The sequence below is a fragment of the Pituophis catenifer genome, unplaced genomic scaffold, assembly GCF_029215685.1.
Source record: "Pituophis catenifer annectens isolate HBS135680 unplaced genomic scaffold, rPitCat1.0.hap2 SCAF_1, whole genome shotgun sequence".
Classification (NCBI taxonomy): domain Eukaryota; kingdom Metazoa; phylum Chordata; class Lepidosauria; order Squamata; family Colubridae; genus Pituophis; species Pituophis catenifer.
This window is the reverse complement of record NW_027256881.1, coordinates 191,245,027-191,272,323: the sequence shown is the minus strand read 5'-3', so window position 1 is coordinate 191,272,323 and position 27,297 is coordinate 191,245,027. Positions and strand designations below refer to the sequence as shown.

General features: G+C 39.1%; 1 protein-coding gene across 1 annotated transcript in view; it reads left to right on the top strand.

Moving 5' to 3' along the window:
• The window catches only part of ITPRID2 (ITPR interacting domain containing 2), a 72,311-nt gene extending 52,879 nt beyond the window's left edge, over positions 1-19,432 (top strand). The window contains exons 11-18 of the mRNA XM_070945828.1: positions 1,302-2,498; positions 4,216-4,293; positions 5,806-5,933; positions 9,946-10,096; positions 11,635-11,700; positions 12,856-13,248; positions 17,417-17,540; positions 18,361-19,432. Coding sequence (XP_070801929.1) covers positions 1,302-2,498; positions 4,216-4,293; positions 5,806-5,933; positions 9,946-10,096; positions 11,635-11,700; positions 12,856-13,248; positions 17,417-17,527 — 2,124 coding nt within the window. The 3' untranslated portion in view covers positions 17,528-17,540; positions 18,361-19,432. The remainder of the gene's footprint in view (positions 1-1,301; positions 2,499-4,215; positions 4,294-5,805; positions 5,934-9,945; positions 10,097-11,634; positions 11,701-12,855; positions 13,249-17,416; positions 17,541-18,360) is intronic.
• Positions 19,433-27,297: the final 7,865 nt, after the last annotated feature.

Here is a 27,297-nt window from a genome sequence, read left to right as displayed (position 1 = left end):
ATGTTATGAGTGAAATGTAACAAAGAGAAATAAAACAATATATACAGGTAGTCCTTGACTTACGACCATAATTCAGTCCAAAATTTCTGTTGTGAGATAGTTGTTAAGTGAGTTTGGCCTCATGTTACAACCTTTCTTGCCTCAGTTGTTAAGCAAAGCCCACAAAAGTTAGCAACACGGTTCTTAAGCGAATCTGGCTTCCCCATTGACTTTGCTTGTCAGAAGTTCACAAAAGCTGATCGTAGGATCCCAGGACACCACAACCATCATAAATATGAGTCAGTTTTCAAATGTCTGGTGCTTGATCACATGATCATGGGGATGCTGCAAAAGTCGTAACTGTGAAAAGGGGTTATAAGTCACTTTTTTCAGGGCCATTGTAGATTTGCACGGTCACTAAATGAACTGTTTTAAGTCGAGGATATCCTGTAACATGGGTGGAATATAAAAAAAAATACTACCTACAGATAGTCCTCAACTTAGGACCACAATTGAGCTCAAAATTTATATTGCTAAGTGAAAAATTTGTTAAGTGAGTTCTGTCCCATTTTACAACTTTTCTTTCCACGTTTGTTAATTGAATCACCACAGTTTTTAAATTAGTAATTCGGTTGTTAAATGAATCTGGCTTCCCCATTGTCTTTGCTTGTCAGAATGTGGCAAAAGATGGTCACATGAGCCTGGGACACGGCAACCATCATAAACGTGAGTCAAACATAATGCCAAGCATCTGAATGTAAATCATGTGACCATGGGGATGCTGCAACGGTCGTAAGTCTAAAAAACGGTCATAAGCCATTTTTATTCGGTGCTGTTATAACTTCGAATGGCCTCTAAGTGAACTGTTGTAAATCAAGGACTATCTGTATCTGTATACATTTTATATGCGGCCTACTAACCGCTTCACTGCAAATGCAATTGCAAAACAGTGATTTGTCCAGGAAAAAATGGACCCTGTTGTGCCTGTTTGAAAAAAAATGCACTGAGATGGAGAAAAACTTGTCTGGAGCAATGAAAACTTGGTCCATGGAGGTTTAAAGAACTGCCTTCCCCGAGTCTTTGTGAAATTGTCAGAGCCAGCCAAGTGTGTAAGCAGCTGCCTGGAAAAAGTAAAAAAAAATGAATCCCAGCGAACAAGTTACCTTGAAATAGAATTGCATTGTTTAACAATGTATGCTGCGGATGTTGTAGAATCACCTTTTTCATGGTGATGAAAAGAGATGAGTGTGCTGTTTTGTATTATAGTGTTATTACTCCTCCTTTCCCTCATACCGCCATTTTTCCATGTGTTCTCTCCTCAGGGGCACGACTCACTGCAGGCTATGGGAAGCAGCGCTGATAGCTGTGACAGTGAAAATACAGTGACATCCTACAGCGAAGAACTCAAGACGCCAGTGGCTGAACCAGAGGGCTGTTTCAGTGAGCTTGATGAGGAGAATTTCCTCCTCTTGGAAATGAAGCAGCAGGAGAAAGAGGAAGTATCTGTGGTGGGTGTAAGAGGAGGCCAGGACACGTTAGAACGTCAAGACGGACTTTTTTCAAATGGCAAAAAGGATGAGTTTGACAGAGGTGGCTTAGAAAGAAGAAACGAAGTTGCTTCAGTCCGTGAAGCAGAATCGGAAGCATTGGATGAAAGCAGCGAAGAGAGTGATGTGGATAAGAGCAGTGAACGCGAGTTCCCTCCCTATAAAACCCACCATGTTCTCAAATCAATGTCATCTCTAGAAAGTAGCTGTTCCTCTCCTTCTTCTGTGGAGCGGGTTAATATTGCTTTACAGAGAGCCCAGAGAAAGGACAGCACCTCTTCCAGTCCCAGAACAGATCGCCCCCTGCTCAAATCAAAGGACCTTCTTTTTAAGAAAAGGCATCAGGTCTCAGAACTGGGTTATCCTCTGAGACGTTCCCAGTCCCTCCCAACCACTCTTCTCAATCCAGTGCGAGTTGTCTCCTCCGTGAATCTCCAGCTAAACCCAGGCAAGCAAATGCTGTGTGGCCCTCCTTCTTTCACATATCTGTATGACACAGAGGATGATCCTGGGAAGGAAAATACCCCAGAAGAAACATCCTTCAGAGACATTGACAAGAGCTCTACTCCTTTATGTAAATCCACCCTCCACATTGCTCCGTCACCCATGAGGAAGGAACCTTCCCAGCCTGTTGGAAACAAGGGGCCAGATGAAAATCGCAGCAGAATCCAGAGCTGCCCTTTGCACTTCCCGCCATGCATGTCTCAATCTTCGTGTTCTCTGCATTCTCTCCACTCTGACTTTCCAGACCGTCAATTCCAGGGCCAAACAAGGACATTTAGTACACACAGCATCCCAAGCACCCCTGGCTCTTCCTGTGGGGGATTGCCCTCCCCTTTTGGCTGCCCTCATATGTTGAGGCATGTTGGACATCCCCACCGGCTTCATTCCACAAACCCTCCCTCCACTGTTGAAATGCAACTGAGACGAGTCTTGCATGAAATCAGGAACTCCTTGCAAAACCTCTCCCAGGTAAGGGAAAGTGGAATTGGTTGCTAGAATCTAGCCCCTTCTCTGTTCTAGAACCATCCATGGATGCTGGATTGCAATGCCCATCTTCTCTACCCATATGGATTGGATCATTGTGGAATGACAGAATAGTTGGATTCTGTAGCTTAGGAGGTCGAATAGAGTAAAACGTATTAATGGCTTAGGACTGACAGGACAAGGAGTAGGGGATTGTTAAATGCTGCCATTATTTTCCTACTTAAATGCATAATCTTTGAGATCAAAGGGATGTTAAGCAGATATTTCATGTCAATGATTGTGATGCTAAGAAGAGACGTTTTTGGCTCAAAAACAACCATTAAACTAAGATTTGAGCATCCAGATCCAGATAAAATGCCTTTTTCCAATGGCTTATGCTGCCTCTTACATATACAAATTAAAGTTTATATATATATATATCAAATTCTTTTAAGAAGCATGGATTTAATTTTTTTATTTTTTTTTCTCCTTGGAGAAAAAGCATGCATCAAGTACATTAAAGAGGATGAAACGCAGCATGGGGCAATTTATGCCATGCAATTCTCTATTTGTACTTTATATCTCTGTCACATCATTTCTCTGACACATTACAGGATGATTGCCAAAGGCTTGTGTTTGGAAGGGAAGTGTTGGACAGATTAAACCTTTTTGAACATAACTTTCAAATATAAAATCTCTCATTTAGCATATAAAAGAACTGAAGTGGCATAATTATTTTTCCTGTGGATTATCAAGTGGAAAGTGAATAGAGTTAACCAGCTGTATTGTGAAATCCATTGACTGAATGTGAAATTGCTTTTACACTCTGTTTACGGAATGTAATGTTTTTCCTTGGCATCTTTAATTCATAAAGCTCCAGGGTATACTGGCCTAGCCATGTTGAAACAACTCTAGGGGAGTGTCTATGTGTAACCTATTTCACAGATAAGTAACTCCATGGGTGGTGTCATTTTGCTATTTAGCAAAGGATGAAAAGGGCGGAGAAGGGTTTTCAATCTAGAACTATTCCTTTGCTTACCTGAAAAATCCTGCAGCTCTCTCTATAATTGCATCAGCTCGCATGAGGGACTGTTATTTGTCTATATTTTCAAGTGCTAGAGCAATAGCACTTAGACTTATATACTGCTTCACAGTGCTTTTACAGCTCTTTTGAAGCAGTTTACAGAGTCAGCATATTGTCCCCAACAATTTGGGTCCTCATTTTACCCACCTCGGAAGGAAGGAAGACTGAGTTAACCTTGAGCCTGGTGAGATTTGAACTGCCAAACTGCAGGCAGCCGGCAGTCAGCAGAAGTAGCCTGTAGTACTGCACTCTAACCACTGTGCCACCGTGGCTCATAGAACTTCCTTGCATGTGTCAACATATTCAGAAGTCTGTGATTCTGCAACAGAGGCAGAGTCAATCTGAAGAATAATCCCACATCTTCAAACAGAAGGGATGGAGGAAACTCTGCTCGTTTTGAAAGGGGGCGGGCTAGATTGGAGGTGGAGGATCAAAAATCTGTTCCTCACTTCACCACATATGCCAGTGGAATTCACCCAGCAAGTTGGGTTCTAGAAAAGCAGAAGGTACAAGACCGAGTACTACTTCTGCAAGTCCATGAGTCATTCTCACATTGTCTGCTGTGTCAGGGCTTGACTCTCATTGCCTCTGGGGGTTAAAATGATCTGACAGGTGTATGTTTATTTTTCTTCTCCCTAGAACACTACGATGAGAACTCATGACTTCACTGGAGCCTCTTACGGCATTCAGAGATCATCCATTCTACCTCTCTATGAAGTAAATGGCACTTTTCTTCCTTTCATCCATAACAGATAATCTTAGATATAAAGACACCATTTTCAGGGTGTCCGTGTTATCTGTATGTATATATAGTACAAATGTATATCAGTGAAGCCTTTTTGTGATGAATTTTAGTTGGCTGTTGTCTTCCTTCTCAAAAAGGAAAAAAAATGGATTGATAACGTGTATTGGTTGTACTTTTACATATAAATAATCCCTGCTTAAGGACTACTTATTCAGTGACCATTTGAAGTTGCAGTGGTGCTGAACAAGTGGTACATACGACTGGTCCTTGAAGTTCCAGCCTTCATAGCGTCCCTACGGTCACATGATCTTGATTTTTTTTTTTTTTGATTTATATGCTGCCCTTCTCCGGAGACTCAGGGCGGCTTACAATGCGTTAAGCAATAGCCTTCATACTTTTGTATATTTATACAAAGTCAGCTTATTGCCCCCACAAACTGGGTCCTCATTTCACCTACCTTAGAAAGGATGGAAGGCTGAGTCAACCTTGAGCCTTGGAGAGATTCGAACCAGCAGTAAATTGCAGGCAGCTGTGTTAATAACAGGGTGCGTAGACCACTGTACTATCAAGGCTTGATTTGGGCACTTGGCAATTGGCTCACACTTACGTCAGATGCAGTGTCCCATGGTCATGTGATTGCCCTTTGTGACCTTCCCTGCCAGCTTCCACAAGCAAAGTCAGTGGGGAAGCTGATAGGAAAGGTAACAAGTCTCTCTGGTAAGTTACTCCTGCTACTTTCTATCCCAAAGAGCCCTCTTTAGAGATCTCATGCACCATAGCACATATGTCTCCTTGCCCACATTCCATATTGTATGTCTGCCTGCCTAGCCATGCTTGCACGGTGCCACAGCACCCCATGTTCAATCACACGCCATTACACTCTCCACCCATTCGCCTACTTGCAAGTCATCCTGGACTTGAGATTTCCTGCTGGCTTCCCCAGCAATAAGTTGCAAGTTGCAGTCACGTGAGGTCCTCACTTAAGGATGGCAGTGGAGACTGCTAAAATTTCCATGGCTAAGTGATGCGGTCACATGACATCACACTTTACAACTCCATTGCTTAGTGACCAATATTCTGATCCTAATTACCATTGTTGAGTCAGGAATACTGAGACAATTTTCATCTTCTTCTTTCTGAGTTTTTTGTATGGAATTAAGAATTCTTTAGCAGGTATTAGAGGGGAAGAATGTCAGCCTACAAAGCAGGATTTTTAGTTTCTCTCTCTCTCTCTCTCTCTCTCTCTCTCTCTCTCTCTCTCTCCTCTCTCTCTCTCTCTCTCTCTCTCTCTCTCTCTCTCACACACACACACACACACACACACACACAGAGAGAGAGAGAGAGAGAGAGAGAGAGAGAGAGAGAGAGAGAGAGAGAGAGAGAGAGAGAGAGAGACCAATCCTTATTATGTCCAGGAGAATATATTGCCAGGATATTGTCTTTCAAACTGGAGCTCAAGTGTTTGTTTGGGTCTGTTTCTCTAGAATACATTCCAGGATCTTCAAGTGGTGAGAAGGAACCTAAACCTCTTTAGAACTCAAATGATGGATTTAGAATTGGCCATGTTGCGCCAGCAGACTGCTGTTTATCAACACATGACTGAAGAAGAGAGGTAATTGTGGCAATAAAGAATTCTTTCCACTCTCTTTTACTAAAATCCTCCCTTACATTACTTTCTCTGAGCACTTTCTTTTCCCTTCTAGGTACTGTATGCAATCTTGAATTAACCTTAAACATGGTTTTTCTTCTTGTTGTCCATCTAAACAAAGTAAAAATCCCACTGCTCGTCCTCTGCTTCTGTTGCTAAAACAATTTTTTGTGATCACAACTGATGTTAAATTGCTGCAACTATTCTCACACTGCATTTTCTTTTCCTGCCATCTTTCTCCTGCTCATTCTGCTCCAAATACTTCTGACTGGATCAAATTTTTGTCCTTTGTTATGATCTCTTCTTTCGGTAAGTTTCTTTCTCTTTGGTTATTCATTCACGAGTTCAAGTTCCTAGTCCTTTGGATTTGGGATGTTTCCAACAAGAAGGATCCCAATCTTGTGAAAAACTTCTTTATATCCATAGTATGTTGGATAATATGTATAGTATTCGTACAACTGTATTTTTTAACATACTTATAGTCAATCTTTTTTTTTTTTTATTGTAAAAGTTTTACAATTACATTTTCACCCCATTTTTGCCCCCCTAACCCACCCCAAACTCCCCAACCCCCCCTCCCTAACCCCCCCTAACCCTCCCCTCCCCCCCGGACTTCCATAGAATGTACCCCATCATTATCCCCTTTATATAAAAAACCTTGAACCCCCCCAACCCCCATATCATTTTTCATCTTCACATAGTTCAAATATTTCTATCTTAATATAATATAATACTATCAATGAAAAGCTATTTGATACTTCCTAGTTTGATATTTGTTCTGCACATAATCTATCCACTTTTTCCATTCACATTCATAAGTCTCTTGTGAGCGGTCTTTTAAATATGCTGAAATCTTCGCCATCTCTGCGAAACTGGCCATCTTCAAAATCCATTCTTGAACAGTGGGCAAAGCTTCATTTTTCCAATATTTACCTATCAACAATCTCGCTGCTGTAATCATATACAAAATCAACTTTGTTTCATCCACTGTAAAACCCTTAGCTATACCCAATAGAAACAATTGTGGAGAAAATTGAATTTTTTTCTTCAAAACATTCTGCATGACCCACCAAATTTTTATCCAAAAAGCCTTAACTTTCTTACAGGTCCACCAAATATGATAATATGTAGCATCTGTACAATCACACCTCCAACATTTTGGCTGAACATTAGGGTACATACACGACAATTTCTTAGGGTCTAAATGCCATCTATAAAACATTTTGTAAAAATTTTCCCTCAAATTCTGCGACTGTGTAAATTTAACATTCTGAACCCAAATTTTTTCCCATGTTTCCAACATCACTGGTTCTTCAAAATTTTGTGCCCACTTGCTCAAAATTTTGAAGAACCAGTGATGTTGGAAACATGGGAAAAAATTTGGGTTCAGAACGTTAAATTTACACAGTCGCAGAATTTGAGGGAAAATTTCTATAAAATGTTTTATAGATGGCACTTAGACCCCAAAAAGTTATCATGTATGTACCCTAATGTTCAGCCAAAATGTTGGAGATGTGAATGTTTGGATGCTACATATTATCATGTTTGGTGGACCTGTAGGAAAGTTAAGGCTTTTTGGATAAAAATTTGGTGGGTCATGCAGAATGTTTTGAAGAAAAAAATTCAATTCTCTCCACAATTGTTTTTATTGGGTATAGTTAAGGGTTTTACATTGGGTGAAACAAAATCGATATTGTATATGATAACAGCAGCAAGATTGTTGATAGGTAAATACTGGAAAAACGAAGCTTTGCCCACTATTGAGGAATGGACTTTGAAGATGGCCAGTTTTGCAGAGATGGCGAAGATTTCAGCATACTTAAAAGATTGTTCACAAGGGACTTATGAATGGGAATGGAAAAAGTGGATAGAATATGTTCAGAACAAATATCAAACTAGGAAGTATCAAATAGCTTTTACTTGAAAATAATGTATTAGAAATTTTTTAATGTAATGAAGATAAAAAGAGAAATTATAAGGGGGAGGGAGGGGTTCAAGTTTTATACAAGTTTTATACTAAGGGGGGTTTTGTATCGGATATGAGTATATTGTGTGGAAGTCTGGGGGGAGGGGAGGGTTAGGGAGGGTTAGGGAGGTTTGGAAGTTTGGGGTGGGTGGTGGGGGGGGAAAAAGGGGGAGAAAATGTAATTGTAAAACTTTTGCAATAAAAAAAAAAATTGTGCCCACTTAATCATACAGTCTTTAATTAATTCAGTTTCTGAATCCCTTTCTAACAAAACATTATAAAGTCTTTTAATATGCATTGGACCTTTCTCTTTTATATGTCTAACCAGTTCTTCCTCATGCAACATAATACCAATTTTTTGGTCCTCTTTCCATCTCAATTGTAGTTGATTATATTGAAACCAAGTTAAGTTAATCCCTTTGTCCAACAGTGTCTGTAATGTCTTCAACTGCCATCTGCCCGCATCTGTAAATACTTATAGTCAATCTTGACTGGAAAAATGAAGCAGATTTCATTATCACTTAATGCCACATAAATTCCTGGCGGTAAACTAGACAAAGTTGTTTTTTTTAAAATTAAAAAAAGACTTGTAGAGAAAAAGGCAATGGCCAATCATTTTCATTTTGTTATCAAGAAAACTGCTTGGACAAGTTTAGGAAATCACCAAGAGTTGAGCTCAGTTTAAGGGAAACTTAATTTTTAAAAAGTATTCTGTCCTTCCAAGTTCCCATACATACCATTATATTATATCATATCTGTGAAGTACATTTAGCTGGAAAACTGAGAGTGATCCCAAGGCTATCTACTTTTGGGGGCTAGTTATTAATTTAATCTGAATCACTCCTTTTTATTCACAAAATGTTCTAGGAGGAAAGCATAGCAATATATTAAAAATGTTTTGTTTCTGATTGAGCATCCCTTCCTAATTTAGCCCTTTTTAATTTAGCTTTTTTTGAGTTCTATCAAGTTGGCTCCATTATGCATTGAAACCCTTCAAAACAGTATCAAATCCGATTTCTTTCTGCAGAAGTTGTCCTCTGAAGGGTCAAAAATGTTGCCTGGATTGTGTGTCAAATTACATCTATGCAATTGCTTAATCCAGCACATTCTCTCCCTTATACACACAATTTATGGTCAACGCTCTTCCTTGTGCCTGTCATGTACTATATCTGGTACTTGAATTACGTTCACCTCGAACGCGTTCTGAAAATGATGTTTGTTCTTTAAATTTCTTTAGCCTTGCATCAGTTCCAATAATTGTTTGACCTACTGTGATAATTATCATGGCTGTGACTGTGGAAAGTAAAAGTCCTTTTATGTAGCCCCTGAATTCTGTTTTACAAAACCTGAATCCCTCTCTGACATAATAACTGAAAATTGGCGACATATCTTCTGTACAGATGTAGCCTAAGCTCTAAATGTAAGGCTTAATAAGCCAAAAAAAAAAAAAAAAACCCTTTTAAAAAAAACAATCCATGAAATAAAAAGAATCTTGGACATACCTCTGTCCTTGATGGGGCCTCACGCACTTTGCACCATTATTTCCTCTTATCAGCATTTCATTCTTTTTTCAGTGTAGTCACCTGAGGTAGAGAGAAATGCTGGTGATGTTCTGGAATGTACTTCTATTTTAAGATTTTTGGAGGCATTACATAGTCATGATTATCAATGCACCTTCACCTTGGACAGTGCATTATGAAAATAATTCTGGATCGCTCTGTTCTGTAGAAAATGATGTTGTTGTATATACTGTAGGCAAATACAGTACTGAACATTAAATATTTAGCTTGTTTAAACAAATTTAAAAGCTCAAGTCTGTTATAATTAGGTAGGTTGGACCCATTTTACTCCTGCTCTTTTCACTGACCTCTTCATGTGAATGTCTATAATCTGCATGTCCCTTGGGTTAAGGCTGCTCAACTGTTTTAGATGATTATCAATATTTCTGTTTGTTATTGTCCATACAATGAGAAAACACTTTTTGATCCACGGAACGTGCTTTTGATTTAGGTATGAAGCTGACCAGCTCCAGACTCTGAGGAAATCAGTTCGAATGGAACTTCAGGAGTTAGAAATGCAGTTAGAGGAACGTCTACTTGCTCTTGAAGAGCAGCTTAGGAGCATGCATGAGTCACCACCTTACAGACAACAAACCTTCATGGTGGGTATTGTGTTTGGTCATTGTCTCAAGCATCTTGTGTCTAGCAAAAATGTACAGTTGCTCAGTACAAAGCAAGGACATGCTATTAAACCTGATTGTTTCTACCCAAAGAGATACAAATTTCCTGCTGCCTGACAGGAAGAGGCCCTGTCTCGGTTTGATCTCTTTAAAGATGCAATTTCTGTTCAACTGAAGAATAATTTCAGGGTAACTTCTGCATAAGAAAAGTAAAGCAGCAGTATAGATGGGAAGTAAGGTCTATGTTCCCGCCCCCAATTTTTATTACGCCTCCAATCTGTGCAGCTGATGAAGTGAGCAATTTGTTTTGGAATACGGTGAGTTTGCAGGAGGATCTGGGTTTCATAGCTTAATAGAATTTAATATTGGGAACATTGGCTGGAGGCATAATACAAAGTAATATTAAGAATGTTGGGCGGCCCACACAGATGAGGCAGACGTGCAGATTCAGGTATAAATCTTGAGAGATTCGGGAGACTGGCAGGGTAGCTCATTCTAAGGTTGTTTTTCTCTCAGTGTAGGCTCAAGAATCTGGTAAAATGCTGGCCCAGTTCCTGCAGATATGTAGCTTTCTTGTTAAAATAATGAAATCCCGATGTAGACACAATCTAAATTTGTTGAAATCATTAACATTTTGATTTTACTATCAATTATGCGTTACTGTATTAGAATTGCTTCTCATTCTGTTACTCAATAACTACTTTGTGGACTAGTCCAGTTCTATTAAGTTCTCTAGATCCTTAATATGGAAAAAACAGCAAAGAAAGTTTTATATAGGGAACCAGAAGGAACTAAATTATGGAAAATACGATTCATAGATGGACAACTTAACTGTTACAGAGTAAATTTGTGGAGTGCACATTTATCAAATGTTGCCTTCGATATATATATTTTTTCCTCCCTGGAAGAGGAACAGTCAAATATGAGAGAGATGAAAAAAACTGGGGGGAATTGGGGATAGTGGTGATTGGGATTAGTGGGTGACAATTTAATTGCTTATGATGCATTAAATAGTTTCCTTTCTTACTACCTTTATAAAAATACCCTTTTAGTTCTAAAATAGGCTTCACTTTTTTCATAATAGGTAGTCCTCAACTTACAACTGTTTCAAAGTGACTTATCACCATTTTTTCACACTTAAAACCGTTGCAGCATCCCCATGGTGACATGATCAAAATTTGGCTGCTTGGCAACTGGCATGTATTTATGGCAGTTGCATTGTCCCAGGGTCATCTGATCACCCGTGTGACCTTCTGACAAGCAAAGTCTATGGGGAAGCCAGATTTAACAATCATATTACTAACTTAACAAGTGCAATGTTTCACTTAACAACTGTGGCAAGAAAGGTCATAAAATGCAGTTGTTCACTTAACAACTGTCTTGGTTAGTAATGGAAATTTTGAATTCAGTTGTGGTTGGAAGGAGAGGATTACCATTATAATGCTTTTTCGCTCCCCCTTATCTCAAAATGCATGGGCAATTAAACAATGTTTAATCCTCCTCTCCTTTTTATTCTCCAGGGGATGTATGGAAGCAGAAGCATTGATAATTTGTCATGTCCTTCTCCGTTGAATGTGATGGAGCCAGTAAGTAATCTTGTATAACCAAAGCAGGAATGTGCAGAATTACTAATCAGAGTTGACCTGGGGTGGGGTGGGGGGGATATGCCTGTCTCTCATTGCTTTAAGTAGGACTATGAATAATGTTGTGGGTGTATACACGCAGCTCAGAATATGGAAGCAAGCTATTTTATTTGATTTCAGTTTTAATTTAAATAAGATAAATAAATGAAGATAAGTACTGATGGAAGTGGGCATCTGATGATTTAGAGCAGGCCTGTCAAACTGGCAGCCCTCAAGCTGGATATGGCCCGTGCAGGCTATGGCCACCCGGACTCCACAAAGGCAAAAAACCCATCCCAATGTATCACGGTACGGCTTGCGATGCGATCAAGTTTGACACCCCTGATTTAGAGGCTGGTATCCAGTATAGGATTCCCCTGAGAGGAATAGGGGCATGTGACTTTTGCTTGTTGGGTTTAATCTCCTTCCCATCCCCCAACAAACATGCTTACTCGAGCTGTTCCTGAAAGTTGGGAAATCCTCCATAACAAAATAGGATGTTCATTATTGTTTAAATTCACTTTTTCAGAAAATCCTGAAGCATTTTAGAAACACTATAAAAATATTTGTAAAATAAGGTAAAACAAAGATAAAAGATAAGATAAAATAATCAACAAAATTGAAATACCCAGTTAGTGGTTGATGATTGTAAATATAAAAAGATGCTTGGGGCTTCTTGTGGGACCCTATTCTTAAGGCCAAGCCCTTGGAGAGGACTAGTCCTTTGTCGTTACAAAGTAGTTTCTGAAAATTTTTAGAAGACAAATTTCCTAGGTGCCTAGGTACCCAGAAGCTAGCCTCCCCTCCAGGGGCAAGATTTTCATAGAAATCTCTCAGAAAAGGCTCTCCCCCTAGACTCTGCCAATCAAAATTTTGTAGCTGATGGGGTCCATAGCACACCCTTTGTGCCAAACTAGTCGGGAGAGATAAGTGTAAATTTAGACGAGACATTTCCTCAGGTAACCTGGGCCCATGCTAGTTATTACTTTTATTAGTGAAAGCTCTAGAGATTTAGGGATGCTGGGTTGTTACAGGTAATTTATGACCCCAAAACAAGATACTATGTTTATGCTTTTGCTATGGCGACTGTTTGATTCTTTCTACTCCCTGAATCCCCAGGTTTCTGAACTCATTCGGGAGCAGTCATCTCTGAAATCAGAGTTGGGGTTGGGACTGGGCGAACCTGGCAGGCACACACCTCCTCCTGAAGGCTCGGAATCTACATTTGAACACTGTGCACATTCTGATTCCTCTTCGGTGTGTTCTAGTCAAGCCAGCCGAAAAGCCCATGGGCGGTCATCTGAAAGGTGCAGGCCACCCAGCCAAAAAGTCTACCGGGCAAGTGTAGCTTTGATGCCCTCTCCCCCGGCAAGAGCAGGAATCGGGCAGGAGGAGCCCTGGACCACCAAGTCCACTGCAGAACAGAAACTTGAAAAGTTACCCTCTGGGCCTACAACTGAGGAAGTGCCCAAGAGTGCGGAGAACGAGGAACTGCAGCAAGTCATTCGAGAGGTGAGGACAGAGATTTCCTACAGGGAGGATTGCATGTGCTTGCTTATGTATGCTTATGCCATCTCTCTCCCTTTAAGTCAGAGGCTTTGCTTAAATCTGAAATCTTGAAAATTAGTAGCTAAAAATGGGCAAGAAGGAATGAAATCGAACAAATGGATTTTGATGAAAGGGTCAGAACATCTTGGGGGAAAAAAGATATTGACCAGCTAGTCAATTACAACTGGCTAATTGCATATTTTTAAAATGTAACCGTTAACTAAGCTATTGTTGCTCATCCACTAAGAGATACTAAGTAAATACAAGTCCCCCCCCCCTTTAGTAGCAGAAACCCAGAGTTTCTGTGGGGAAAACTGCAAAAAGAAGGAAAGCTGAATTTGACAGCTAAAGGATTGAAAGAGGTCCTCTAGTGGAAACGTCTATGAATCAAGAGTTGCAAGGATATAATCCTAATAAGTGAATAAATAAATACGACTGAAAATGCTATATTTTCTATTCTACAACCTAATTGCATTTATCTGTACTTAGCACCTTACTGACTGAGCAGAGAAAAAAATATTTGTTAGCCATTAAATCAACCTAGTATGAAGCTACCTAATTTTATTGTTTGGAGGGAGAAAAAGCCAAAAGCCTTTGAAGTATGAGAATCAGTTTAAATAAAATTAAAGGAAGACTTTTTAATATATATTCTTAGTTTCAGAATATATTCACATAATTGTAAACCAGCAGTGTTGAAGTAGGCCAGGCATGATCTATGTTCTCCACTGGCTGTTTCTGGGATGTTAGGCCATTTTTATTCAGTTGTGGTCATTAGATTTCCAAGGATTTGCAGAATTGGATCAGCAGCAAATTCTCAGATCTTTGAAACAAGTTATGCTGTGCCAGAGTATTAGTCCATCGGGCAATGAAGTCTGTTTAATCCACCTGACGCTGGAATGCCAGAGAATTCAGCTGCATCCAATCACATATTTTGTCCTTACTATTATATAACTAATACTTTGTTGTATTTAAAAATAGGACTGGTCATTACACGGACCTTCAAACTTAGAAATTTGGGTAACTAGTTGAATGCATTTCAGTCTCACAGAGTAGACCCTGGATAGTTTAATCAGTGGTTCAAGTTGTTTTGATTGAGGATAGCAAGAAAGACTTGGTTGAGGGGGTGCATTGTCCAAAATATAGTTTCAGTCTTAGCTGACAGGGTTGGCTGTCTGTTCAGTGTGAGTGACAGGGATCTTTGTGTTGCATCCCTTACTTTTGTGTAAGATAAATGACTGGAGCAGATTGTTGCATATTGTTCATGCAAATTGTGTGTATCTAGGCTGATTCCTACACACTTAGAAGACAGTCAAACTATCCTAAAGACATGAATTAAATGCATATTTTGATTGGTATTATGGAGCTTAATTCTCAATGGTCATGCTTATAGATTGATCATTCTCACTTTGAGACACATTATACACATTACCACTGATTAACAGCATTCTGACTGTTCTTCCTTCGGTTACTCCTGTCAGGCGGGCTTAAATAAAACTTGACACTACCTGCCTCTCATACAATTTCTTCTCAATGATGGCTAAGGCCTAGCCCGTCTTCAAATCTGGACTTAATTCTATAATTAAGTTGTACTCTATGAACAAGGGCTGAAGTTTTGAAAGCCCTCACTTGAGGTTGCCAAAAGCCTCATGGCATTTAAGGGGCGAGTGCTTTAAGACATCGAGTTGTGTTCACTCAAGGGGTGCCTACTAGTGGAGATGCGGTGGACTGTCTTGAGTTTCAAACAGCTTTAACTGCATCCTCTTACACATTTCTGTACAGAAGTCCCATTGAGCTCTCTTGGTTGGTCTCCAGGTAAGTGGGTGGAAGGATGCAGCTCCCGTCTCGCAAATTCCAGAGTTGGTCAGTTTGCTGAATGTCGCATGTGTTGCAGGAAGAGGGGGTGTTGGGTGCCATGTGTGTCACTGTATACTTTGGGTATTTACTCATAAATACCCAAAGTTTTAGCCAGGCTTTGTTTGCTTTCAAAACAGAACAACTCTCTTGCAAGAAGGCTTATTAATATGCATTCTTGATATTTCTTCACAACGTTAAGCTTACGGCATACTGATGATTTGTCTCCTTCTCTGTGTTTGAATTATTTTGTTTGCAGTGGGGGCAAGATGAAGGCCGTACAAAAAAAAAAAAACAGTGTTTCAGAGCATTTTTGAGTGGCCAGTAATGCGTTTGAGCTTTTGACCTCTCTTTACTAGAATGAGAAAAAGCCTTCTGACCCTTCAAAATAAATGAGTACATTCCTCCTACAGAAAAACATTACGAAATAAAGAAGTCAAGATACGTTCTGTCTGTAAGTTTGAAAAACTTACAAGCTGACCTTTTATTTATGGAATGGAACAAACCACAACAAAAAAAGGAGAAAAGTCTTTTATAAGTGGATTGATACTGAGGAAAAAGAAAAGACTGTGATTTTTAGTAGTTTTTTCCCCCAAGATTTTTTCCCCCAAGATTCTGGTGCATTATTGCAAATGATAATGGAGATTTTATTAGAGAAAAATAATGTCAATGTGCTGAAACATCTTCATTTCCTATAAGCTTTTTCCAGAAGCAGAAAAGGTTTATTTCATGCAAACAGATTATCCTTTGTTATGCAGAGTATTGGTTTTCAGAAAATATGGGGATGTGATTCTCTTCTTCCCTGCCTTCCCCCTCTATTTTAATGTCCTTTTAATATATTCAGCTATAGTTTATGGTCCAAGCCTTGTTCTTTAGGATTACTTTCCAGTAGAAAAGCTGTGTGCCTTATATCTCACAGAGCAGACATATCTCTCAACCAGCCAGCTGAAGGCTTACAGCTTCCTACCGAGGTCACAAAGGAAGTCTGGCTATTATTAAGCTAGGAGTAAACTCAACTTGCCTCTTCTCAGAAAGATTCATCTCTTTGTTTGGTCACCCACTGTGCTAATTCAGAAGGCCTTTCCAATGATAATTCCACAATGTACTGTTTATTTCCATTAAGTGTATTCATAGTCTTGTTACTCTGCTACTCTTGAGGAGCCTCCAGAATCAGTAAGCCTAGAACTAAGAGTCTTTGATTCTGAAGACAGCCATTTCAGCAATTCTGGAAAGGCAGTTGAACACTTTATGAAGGCACAAAAGCACAGAGCTGTGTGTCAGATGGGTCTTGCTTGGTGGGTAAAATGATATGGAAAGGGTGGCCTTGGTGAGATCTCTTCCTCTTGACTGTTTGGATAAGGATAAGCAAATTGGTGCCATCCAGTTGCTTTTGTTTGCTGTTCCCAAGGGTCCCCAATCAGGATCTTCCATGTCCAGGGCAACCAGCTTTGTTTTTCTGCCTCAAAGGAAGGATATCCCTGCATTAACTGGAAGAGAAAGGGAACTAGTTGAAAATGGAATGTGCTAATTTAATCACTGACATTATAACCGATTTGCACACAGTGCTATGCCAGGCTTTGCCCAGAGCATACGAAAAGCTTAATCATGATTTGGAGACCACAGCAGTTGGGATTATACAACACACTAAGGCAATTAAACCACACAGTGATTTATCCTCTTACATAAACCGAGTTGGTTGTTGTAATTGGAATAGAACTGTAGCTACGGCGTGCAATATTTTTGTAGCAAAAACAGCACTGAACATTTGGGGATGCAGGCCCACGTCACATGAGGGGGGTCTTTGTTTTTTAATTGTGATGTGACTGTTTTAGGGCTTATAGACTACCCTGCACCTCAGAGTGCTAGGAAACTACTGTTAGTTTTCAGTGGCCTTGGTCCAAGGAGCTCAGAGGGCTGAAGAAAAAAAGGGACTTGAAGACTGCAGGGTGCCTACTGCCAGCGGAAATGTGTTTACTGATTTGGCCCAAGAAACAATGTATTTGGTCCTACATGGAAAACTCAGCCATTTTGTTCACTATGGAACTGCTCTATTTTTTGGGTGAGCATAAGAGCCATAGTGTTAACCCTTCCTCCAAATTTTGAAATTAAGGTGAAGGCTGAATGAGCAGGAATGAAAAGATTCCCACCTCCCCAACTTCACTCCAAAGTAGGGAATAAAAATTGAGGAAAAAAGGATTTCCCAATCAGAACCTTTGAGGCTGGGTGAGCTATAGGTCTGTAGTATCTGGTAGAGGCCATAACTTCTGATTTTATTTTTTAGATCAAGGAGTCCATTGTTGGTGAAATCAGACGGGAAATTGTAAGTGGGCTGTTAGCAGCTGTTTCTGCCCCAGGCCTATCAGCTAATTCTAAACAAGAAACCCAACCATGAATCGGTACTACAGGTAAGATCTTCAGTTGGTTGCTCATTAGTTGGCCTGTTCGATAAAACAGTGAAGGTTTATACATAATCCATAGGAGATTTCTAACATTTCAACTGTTTATGCAATGCAGTCAGGGCAGGCCCTGTCTTTGTGAATCCTGCCAAATCAGCATTGCTTTTAAATGGCCACTTTTTAAGTCCTCTTTGAGTGGGAAGAACTGTATTAAAACTAATGTCAGATTGAGATTTCCAGAAATTGGATGCTGTATAAAACAAGCCTTAAAGACGCAATAGCAACAGTATTTTCCTTTGTGATGCGGTTCTTCCTGTGTATTTCTCCATAGTTACATAGCTGGGATTATTATAGAATGGAGACATAGTCTACCATAAAGCATGTAGTCTCTTATCTTTCCTTTGCTTCTCAATAAGGACTGTAGTTTATAGAATGCTTTTTAAAATACCTCCACAGAACATGTCAGAGCTGCTCTTTGCAGAGAAAAGCAGTTTTCTCTACCCATCGAGAGAAACATATCCAATCATTTACTTATCTCACCTCTGGAGAAATCCATTTTTAATTTTCTAGACACATCAGAATTCCCCAGAACAAAATTAGCAAATCACATGTAAGGAGAGTACTAGAAACCTCACATTTAAAATTAAACCACAAAGTATTCTGTTCTCCGATTAAGTTTCCCCAGCCACCTGTCCGCAACTACTCTTGAATCCAAGTATAGATTAAAAAGCATGATTTTTAGAATATTAATGTATATCCCACTAGTGCTTTAAATAACTAAGCATGTGTCTTCCTGACTTCACATAACATGTTTGTTTCTTTTCCCAAGGGTTTAGTATGTGATCCAGAGGACCTTATGGATGTCTCCTTTTGGGATATGTAGACGGATGCCTCTGCCTGCTCTCCTGATGCCAGAGGAGGCTGCTGTTGTATGCAGCAGTGACTTGAGCGCTGCATGTCTTCCCATTTCAGGTCTATGTGCTAAGATCCAGGCACTTTTCATCTTACTGATGTGCGTGAATGATCAAGAGAATTGTGATTACCTTGCAAGCCTTAATATTTATTTGTGTGTTCCTCTTAAGACTTGAAGATTTCTGGACCTTCCCTGGTTATAAATAGCCTAGGATTGTTATAGATTCAAACAACAACAACAAAAAAATCCCCACTGACCTCTGTGAGGTATTTAACTGTGCAATAATTGTTTCACTTTGAGAGCTTGGAGTAATCGTTTCCACTGCTGTGGAAATCAAGTGCCACTTAAAAAGAAGAGAAGAAGCTGTTGTACAAAGGAATGCTTGGGAGAAGCTGTCATTTGCAGAGAGTTTAGAAAATTACACGAATTTACTTAAAACTACTACAGATGCGTACACTGAAAGCCTGATCTTTGTATAGTAGCTAACTTTTTTTAAAAAAAGAAAAGATTTATATATTTTTCTGCTTTCTTTATCCTTCCCTTTTTTTCTTGGGATGTTGTTTTTTTGTTTTTGTTTTACTTAATGTATGAACTACTCTGCAATTATATTGAGAGGTGGTTTTTAGCCATTTCCTCTGCCTATTAAAACAAGTCTGGAAAAAAACACTAGTTTAAAAGGCAAAACAAGTGGCATATAACAACATGGTCTTAGCATTAGACTGCTGTTATGGGGAAATTTTTCACTCTTTTTTTCTACAGCCTAAAGAAAAGAACATTCACCACAGCCAATAAAAATGGAAGCAGGTGTTATTCTTAATATATAGTTTAATACAGTAATGCTCAAAAGTTGGAATATAGCCATGTCTTAAATGCTAATCAACTACCTTACATGTTTTTAAAAAATGTTTTCAGCTAACAAAATTAAAATTCTGTTAAATAATCAGTGACTCATAAAAATGTAACAAATATTGGGAGAAGTACGTCAGAAAACTGTGCATTGGGAATATATACCCAAGGGCTAAATCCTTTTTAAAAAGGCTATTGTGCCAATAAAAATATTTATTTTGCCTATAGATGTAATGATGTGTCTTCTTACATTTCGATACTGGAGATCAAAATATTTAAAAGAATTTGGGAGTCCTTATTTCATCCATAACTTTCATGCCATTTGTGGTTACTTAGGAGCCGTGGTGGCACAATGGTTAGAATGCAGTATTGCTGGCTAACTTTGCCCACTCCTAGGTTGACTGAGCCTACCATCCTTCCAAGATTGTTAAAATGAAGAGCCTTGATAGTACAGGGGTTTAGTGCACCCTGTTATTAACACAGCTGCCTGCAATTTCTGCTGGTTCGAATCTCTCCAAGGCTCAAGGTTGACTCAGTCTTCCATCCTTTCTAAGGTAGGTGAAATGAGGACCCAGTTTGTGGGGGCAATAAGCTGACTTTGTATAAAATATACAAAAGAATGAAGGCTATTGCTTAACGCATTGTAAGCCGCCCTGAGTCTCCGGAGAAGGGCGGCATATAAATCAAATTTAAAAATAAAAATAAAAATGAGGACCCAGATTGTTGGGGCAATTATGCTGATGTTGTAGACCGCTTAGAGAGTGCTGTAAAGCACTATGGAGCGGTATATAAGTAAGTGCTATTGTTACTCAAGTTTTCTTTATTGAAGTAACTTTAAACAGTGCCTTCTACAAATTTATTTGACCTTCCATAGACTCCCTGTCACCATGAGTGTGACTGCATGGATACTTAATAAAACCTAAGCCAAAGGGATGACTTGCCTTGGATAGTGTTGCCCAACCTCATGAAGCAGGTACTGTAATTATGATGGAATCACACACATCTCAGTAAAGAGAACCTGCTATCGTCCAGAATTTGCTGAACCCACAACTCCTTACAGCTCCACTTAGAATGGCCAATGATCAAGAACTGTACTTCAACCAACTCTGGAGGAATTGGATGTTCTCCATCCTCACATTTTTTTTTTTTTTTTAGAATGACCACATTGATGGCAATGACAAATTGCAGGAGCAGGCTGCTCATTCACTAAAGAGTTAGAAAAAATGCTTTATGTCTACATCAATCCAGTTGATGCTATTACAGTATCAATGTATTGGATTTTCTGTCTAAGACTCAACACATCATTAACTCATATTTCCCAAATTCCAAGTTTTTTACACTATATGTCAAATTATTTTTGAATTTATTAAATACTGTTTCTGAAAACAAGAAGCCATAAGAAAGTTACTATAGGGAGGGGGAGGAGGAGGAGAGGAGGAAGAAGAAGAAGAAAATCCCATTAAATGCTCTCATAATTAAAATATGCACAAGTTACCTTTTTAATAAAATGAAACTATTTAGAACATAGTTTAGGAGTTGTGGCTATTTAATCGGTTGTTCCTTTGAGTTGAGAAACACTAGTTCACTGCTTTAACTATTTTGAGGGAAATAAGCTATGTTCCCTTGAATCTATTAAAAAATATCGCCATTCAAATACTAGGTTTTTATCATTTGTATACTTGGTAAATGTTCTAGCCCATTTTCGTAGATAAGAAAAATGATAAATTTTAATTTGACTGAAATATGATATTCCTCAAAAAACAGTTTTTCAGCTTCAGAAACTTTAGGTTTTCATTTCCACATGTCCAAAGCAATTGGCTAATAAAATGTTACAACATGGACAGTAATTTTCTTTTTTCTTCTGCAAGCTTGGTTAGAAACAACAAGAAAAATTACAAAAGAGTCTGTGGTGGCAGTTCTAATTCAAACTTTTACAACCCAGTGCCTTTCAAGTATTGGACTAGAATGCCAATCAATCTCAGCCAACAGGATCGGATTTGATCATCTTAAAATGGCGTGCAGGACATGTGCTGTAGTAGATATTGCTAAGTAGAGAGCAAGATTCCTGGCTGAACCAAATATTTGCCAGCACACCAGATTCAAAAGCAAAAAATGTTTCCCTAGTTGGTAGGGTACTAAAAGGAGTCCTTTCAATAAAAGAACCTTTGTTTTAAGAAGTTAGATAAGTGCTCTCAGTTGGGCTCCTAGGTGCTCTGAGATAACTTTTTGCCTTCAAAGCCCTGGACTGCCCCACTTTCCATGCTTTATTAAGTCCTTTTACAGACTGAGCATATTTACATGAGATTTTTGCATCTGAGAATCAGATCCATGTTTGTGTGCGTGCAAAGGTCAGCTAATTCTTATTTCTGGCTCTGCATCAGTTTATTTAAGATCGGAGCTAATCTGAGAGGTGCTTTTTTCCCTCCCTTTTGACTCAGTGTTAGCTCTTGTAGGCAGTTTGTTTTTCCATTGGCAGGAATTTTTGCCTCGCCTTGCTTTTAGGTCCTGGACATAAGATAACCACCTTCTTGGTAGTTATGCTACTGCTTGCCTACTCTCTTCTGCTATCATCATTCCTGTATCCATCTGCTTGAAACATTGGCATTTTTCAGAATTTTGCTTTTTTATACTTGGATCAATGACCACCCCACAGTTCAGCAGATCATTGTCTCAGATTTACAAGTCAATGATACTAAAACTTGTATTATATACTCTATTAAAACTCTAGTTTTTATTCTCTCTCTCTCTCTATCTATCTATCTATCTATCTATCTATCTATCTATCTATCTATATATATATTTGGATGAGTTATACTTCAAAAATAACTAAGGATGCACCTGCATTAATGATTTGACTCATTAAAATGATTCTTTAAAAGACTGGCGTTTTTTTAAAGTTACCATATCACAAATATGTTGTACTTATACTAGGTCCAAAACACTTCTTCCAAATTGTTTTTCATGCATGCAGAGTCATAAAATACACTGACTTTCCTATAGAAGTTTAAGGCATCATAAGTAATAGTCCTCTAGTTATCATCACAACAACCCTGGAATTAGGATAGGCTAAGATGTAATGACCAGTCCAAACTGATTTAGTGAATTTTATAAATAATTTGGGATTTTAAACCTTTAACTCCAGAATCGTAATCCAAAGAACTAAATCACTTCAGTGCATACATAGCACAAATTCAAATGTGGTTTGTTTCCGACTTAGTGCAATTTCTGAATCTGCAGAATTCTGAGTTATTAAGGTGTACAATGGTAAAAAAGGAGACATGGCCAAAATACATGTTAGCTTAAAGATGTACTAACGTCTACTTAAATTCTACAGTAAACATTTGAAGCTGTCTTGATCAGCATTTAGCTTGGAACGGTGGTTATGTTTTAACGTTTTTGTCCCCCTGCTGCGGACTGGACTGGCTCCCATATGACTGCTGTTTCCTTTGCGAAAGAAATATACACAAGCAGATTCATTTACAGCCTTTATGTTCTGCTTTCGTAGCAGCAGTAGGCAATGTGTCAATTGACAGAGCTGCCATCTCACCAAACCAAGTGACTGGGTGGTGTACAGCAAAGCTAAAACTGTTTAGCTGCTTACTGTTTCCCCTGGCAATCATAGACATCGTACTATTGGGGCACCGTGAAGCTCTATCCCAGTGTTACGCAAATGAAGGAGCCATCCCCTAGGAATACACTGAATTTCAGCAGGAATTGAACCTGCAGTTTGGGAATATTCATACATGGAATGGTGCCTCCTACTGATGACCATAAGGAAGCTGTTAAGCTTTCTGGCTGACTGGTTTGAATGAATTATATAAGCATGTAATATTTTAAAGCCTATGTATTTTAGAGAATGCCTTTGCCCCCAATAGTTTCTACCCCATCCTACCTGGATAATTAAAAAGCTAAGGGTCCCCATCTGCCAGGAGATAGCATGTGAGGGAGGCTGATGTCACAGGAGACAAGCATTTAATTCTTAATTTCTTTTTAAATATATTATACATAATTTTTATTAAAGATTTTTTTAAAAATAGAAACATACAAATTGATAAAAGGAAGAAAAAAGGGGGAAGGGAAAAAATGGCGATTTGATACAACGTTCTGTCCCTGCTTTCACCAGAGATTGAGATAAACTGGAAAGCATTTTTGCCTTTTATGGTAGGATAGTCTTCTGCCTGATACTTGTAAGCAGTCTGTCCCAGTCAGCGTTATTAATATGTAACTTCCAACTTTTGATTTGCATTTGTTGGATTTTTTTATTTATTATTTTTTTAAATAAAAAGAGGAATCTCACGTTGGGGTAACTAAAGAAAAAAACCTGAGCTCACAATGTCAACATCTGGATTATAAATTCTCATTTCTTTGAAGAAAACATTATTCCTGAATTGAAAAAGCGGTTTGTTTTATCTTCTACTATAAATCCAACATACAAATGTGGAGAGAAGAATCTTGTTTTCATTGTAGCTTTATATCCTATTCAGGTATTCCTCTAAAATTAGACCTACTATATATGAGGTAAATTTACTTTGCCTCAGTGAGGTGTTTTGAACTGATCATCAATGGGGCCAAAAGGCCACCCAATTATTCTTTATTTTGCCCCAAAGTCTGAACCCAAGAAGATCATGCTACTTCTTTGCCCTGAGCTCCCCTCATCTTGGTCTTAGAAGTGAGAAGGCAATGTTGGTTTATAAAGAAAATTGAAGAGAATGGGACATTTCAAATGTGTCTTTGAAGATCTCTACAGATCTTTTAAACATATAATTAAAGTACTGCACAGGAGACAGCAAAGTAATGGTGTTCCTCCTCTAAATCTTTTTTAATGCTAATTCTTCACATCTGCTGATTCCAAGAATCTGCACTGATTTTCAGGCATCATGGCACTATCTCTAAATACTTTCCCAGATTATTTCCCAATTAAATATATTGCATCAAAATTTTTATCTAAATTCCATGCCAGCAGGATGTTATAAACTGAACTGACATGGTTTCAGCATAAGATTGGATCTATTCAATCTCTTATTTCTATAAATCGATTTTGCAATTTCTATAAAATAATTGTCTGGGTAAAAGTATCAAGGCAGGCCAATTGTTATAAATAGATAACTTGTTAGAAGAATACCTTCATTTTTCCAAAATTAGGCATAGTATTGTTCATAAATGGTGCCTGGCCTTCATGAAATCAGATATTCTATCTTGAGATCTTGTTTTTTAATCCAGAGCTGATAGGGCATGGCAGGCTTTGTTGTCTTCTCTTTGGCAAGGAGACAGATGCACTTTAAGCATCCATTATTGTGGCCATTTTTATGTTAGTATTCAGCCTAAACACTGACAGCAGTTTTGAGGTCTGAAATGTAATGAGTCCAAGGATACCGTTTGCAAAATAACAAGGAGGAACACACAAGGCAAGAGGCAAAATAGAAAGGAGCCTAACTTGATTAATTAATCAAAAGAGACACAACAAATAAATCCAACTCAACTAACCAACTCATGAGTGTGGGTAGCTGATGCTCTTGAGAGCTAGTCCCATCTTCTTTATAATTTTTTTTAAAAAATATTTTTCATCAAATTTATGTATCTGCTCAACTCATCTCTTCCAACTCAGTTATGGAGACAATACAATTTATCTGTAGGCTTTTGGCAGCCATTCTGTGCCCAATAAAGCCAATTGGAGTCACCGCTGTCTTTAGGTCAATTAGACCTGGGTGAATAGAACAGGCAAATGCCAGTGACCTATCCATTTTGGTCACTGCAGGTTCAGAGATTAAATATGAGAAATTGCTTGGGACTGGTCTAACGTGCTTTCTCGCCTTCAACACACATTTCACACAGTCAAATGTCCAAGCTAAACATTTGCCAAGTGCTGACAAAGCAAAAGCCTGAGATAGGAAAAGTCATAATAAGAATTGTCAGAACATTCTGCTAGTGATCCTTTTTGCACCCAGAGTTCCTGAAAAATACCATCTTCCAATTCTGGCGCAAAATTAGGGCCAGCTTCTTAAAATGTAAGTTATAAAAGATATGTCCTGAACTGAAAACACCATCCTGCATCCCACAAACGTCACAAACGGGCCTGGTGGCTCAGCAGACTAAAAGCATTGTGATTAACACCAGCTGTCTGCAATTTCTGCAAGTTCGGATCTCACCAGGCTCAAGGTTGACTCAGCCTTCCATCCTTTCCAACGTAGGTAAAATGAGGACCCGGTTTGTGAGGGCAATAAGCTGACTTTGTATAAAATATATACAAAAGTATGAAGGCTATTGCTTAACGCATTGTAAGCCGCCCTGAGTCTCCGGAGAAGGGCGGCATATAAATCAAATTTTAAAAAAACGAACAGTTGATTTAGTGGGATCTAGAGATGGAATGATCATCTTAAGAAAATTTGCTAATCATACCTGATTCTTGGATGTTCTGCCCAAAAAGGATTATAAATTTTTATATACAGAAAAGTGTACATGGACAGTTTAAGAATGTAGAGACACACTCTAAGCGTCTTATTCATTCAAACATTCCTCAATATATATATATATATATAAAAGCGAAAACCACTCACGTCATGATCACGAAATCTCCAGAACCGTAAAGCCTACAAACTTGAAATTTGGCACATATGTTCCTCTTGGCTTCTAGGTGCTTGCTAACAAAGGATATTTCAAAATGACCATCAGATCATTAGTATTTTTTATATTACTATTAACATGCTCTGATGCTAATTAGTTAGACATTCTACTCCCCCTCCCAACCTGAAAATAAGAGAACGTGATAGGATAGGAGAAACTTCTGTAGGGCAAGGCTGAGGGAAAGAAGGGGATAGGATAGAAGGAGCTTCTGTGGGGGAATCCTGAGGGAGAGAAGAGAGATAGGATAGAAGGGGGCTTCTCTTGGGCAAACCTGAGGGAGCAAAGGGGGATAGGATAGGGGAGGCTTCTGTGGGGCAAGCCTGAGGGATAGAAGGGGATAGGATAGGGGAGGCTTCTGTGGGGCAAGCCTGAGGGATAGAAGAGGATAGGATAGGGGAGGCTTCTGTGGGACAAGCCTGAGAGAGAGAAAGGGGTAGGATAGGAGACGTTTCTGTGGGGCAAGCCTAAGGGAGAGAAGGGGAGAGGAGGGGCCGATCGTAACTACTCATTAATTTTCAAGTTGTAAGTGTTGATTTATCAAGCCCGATCACATAGTTTCATAGCGGAGCACGGGTATTCAGCTAGTTAATCATATAGGTAAGAATCTTTAAACCAGACTTCTCCAACCATACCTTCCAGGTATGTTGTACCATTCAGATATGAAGTCTTTCTGGAAGGCATCAAATTGTGGAAGGCTTATTCGACGTACCATGACCAATTTCTGATTTCACAGAGGATAATGCCATAAGATGACTGGCATGATTTCCCCACTCCATCACATTCAGAATTGTAGCTTCTCAGTCAATTAGAAAGACTGCATCCAAGTAGAGAACTTTCTGATGTTGTCCTCACCTGCTTCAAATGCCATCTCCACATATCAGCTTTGCAAGCTTCCTAATCACAGGTCTATCAATAATTCAGGGCCCATCAGCTATACTCCAAAGGGCGGGCTCTTACCCTGCACTTTGGTGCTGTCAGCAAATAATGTGCCGTACAGAGATTCTCCATTTCAAATCCCAGGGCAGCAGGCCAAGTCTAGGCTAGTATTGTATTTTCAATTAGCTTCTGAGTGAACGCTTGGCATCTGCTGAAGGGAATCTGCACACAATTAGCTTCTTGTTCCTTTCAGCTTGGTGCTGAGTGGATGATCTGGACAACTGGAGGAGGAAGAACAGCATCTCTGAGTAGGGACGTTGCTGTGGATGTAGAAGGAAGAAGGGGATTTTGCAGCTCTGCTCTCTACCTCAGAAATTATTGTGATTGTTAGGGGAGCGCTGGGCTTCAAGGAGTTTGCCAGGAGATAAGAAGAGAAGGAACTTTCTTGTCTCTCCTTTCGGCAGGCCAGATTTTCCCCTCCCCCTACTTCTGCTATTCCTAAATACTGCC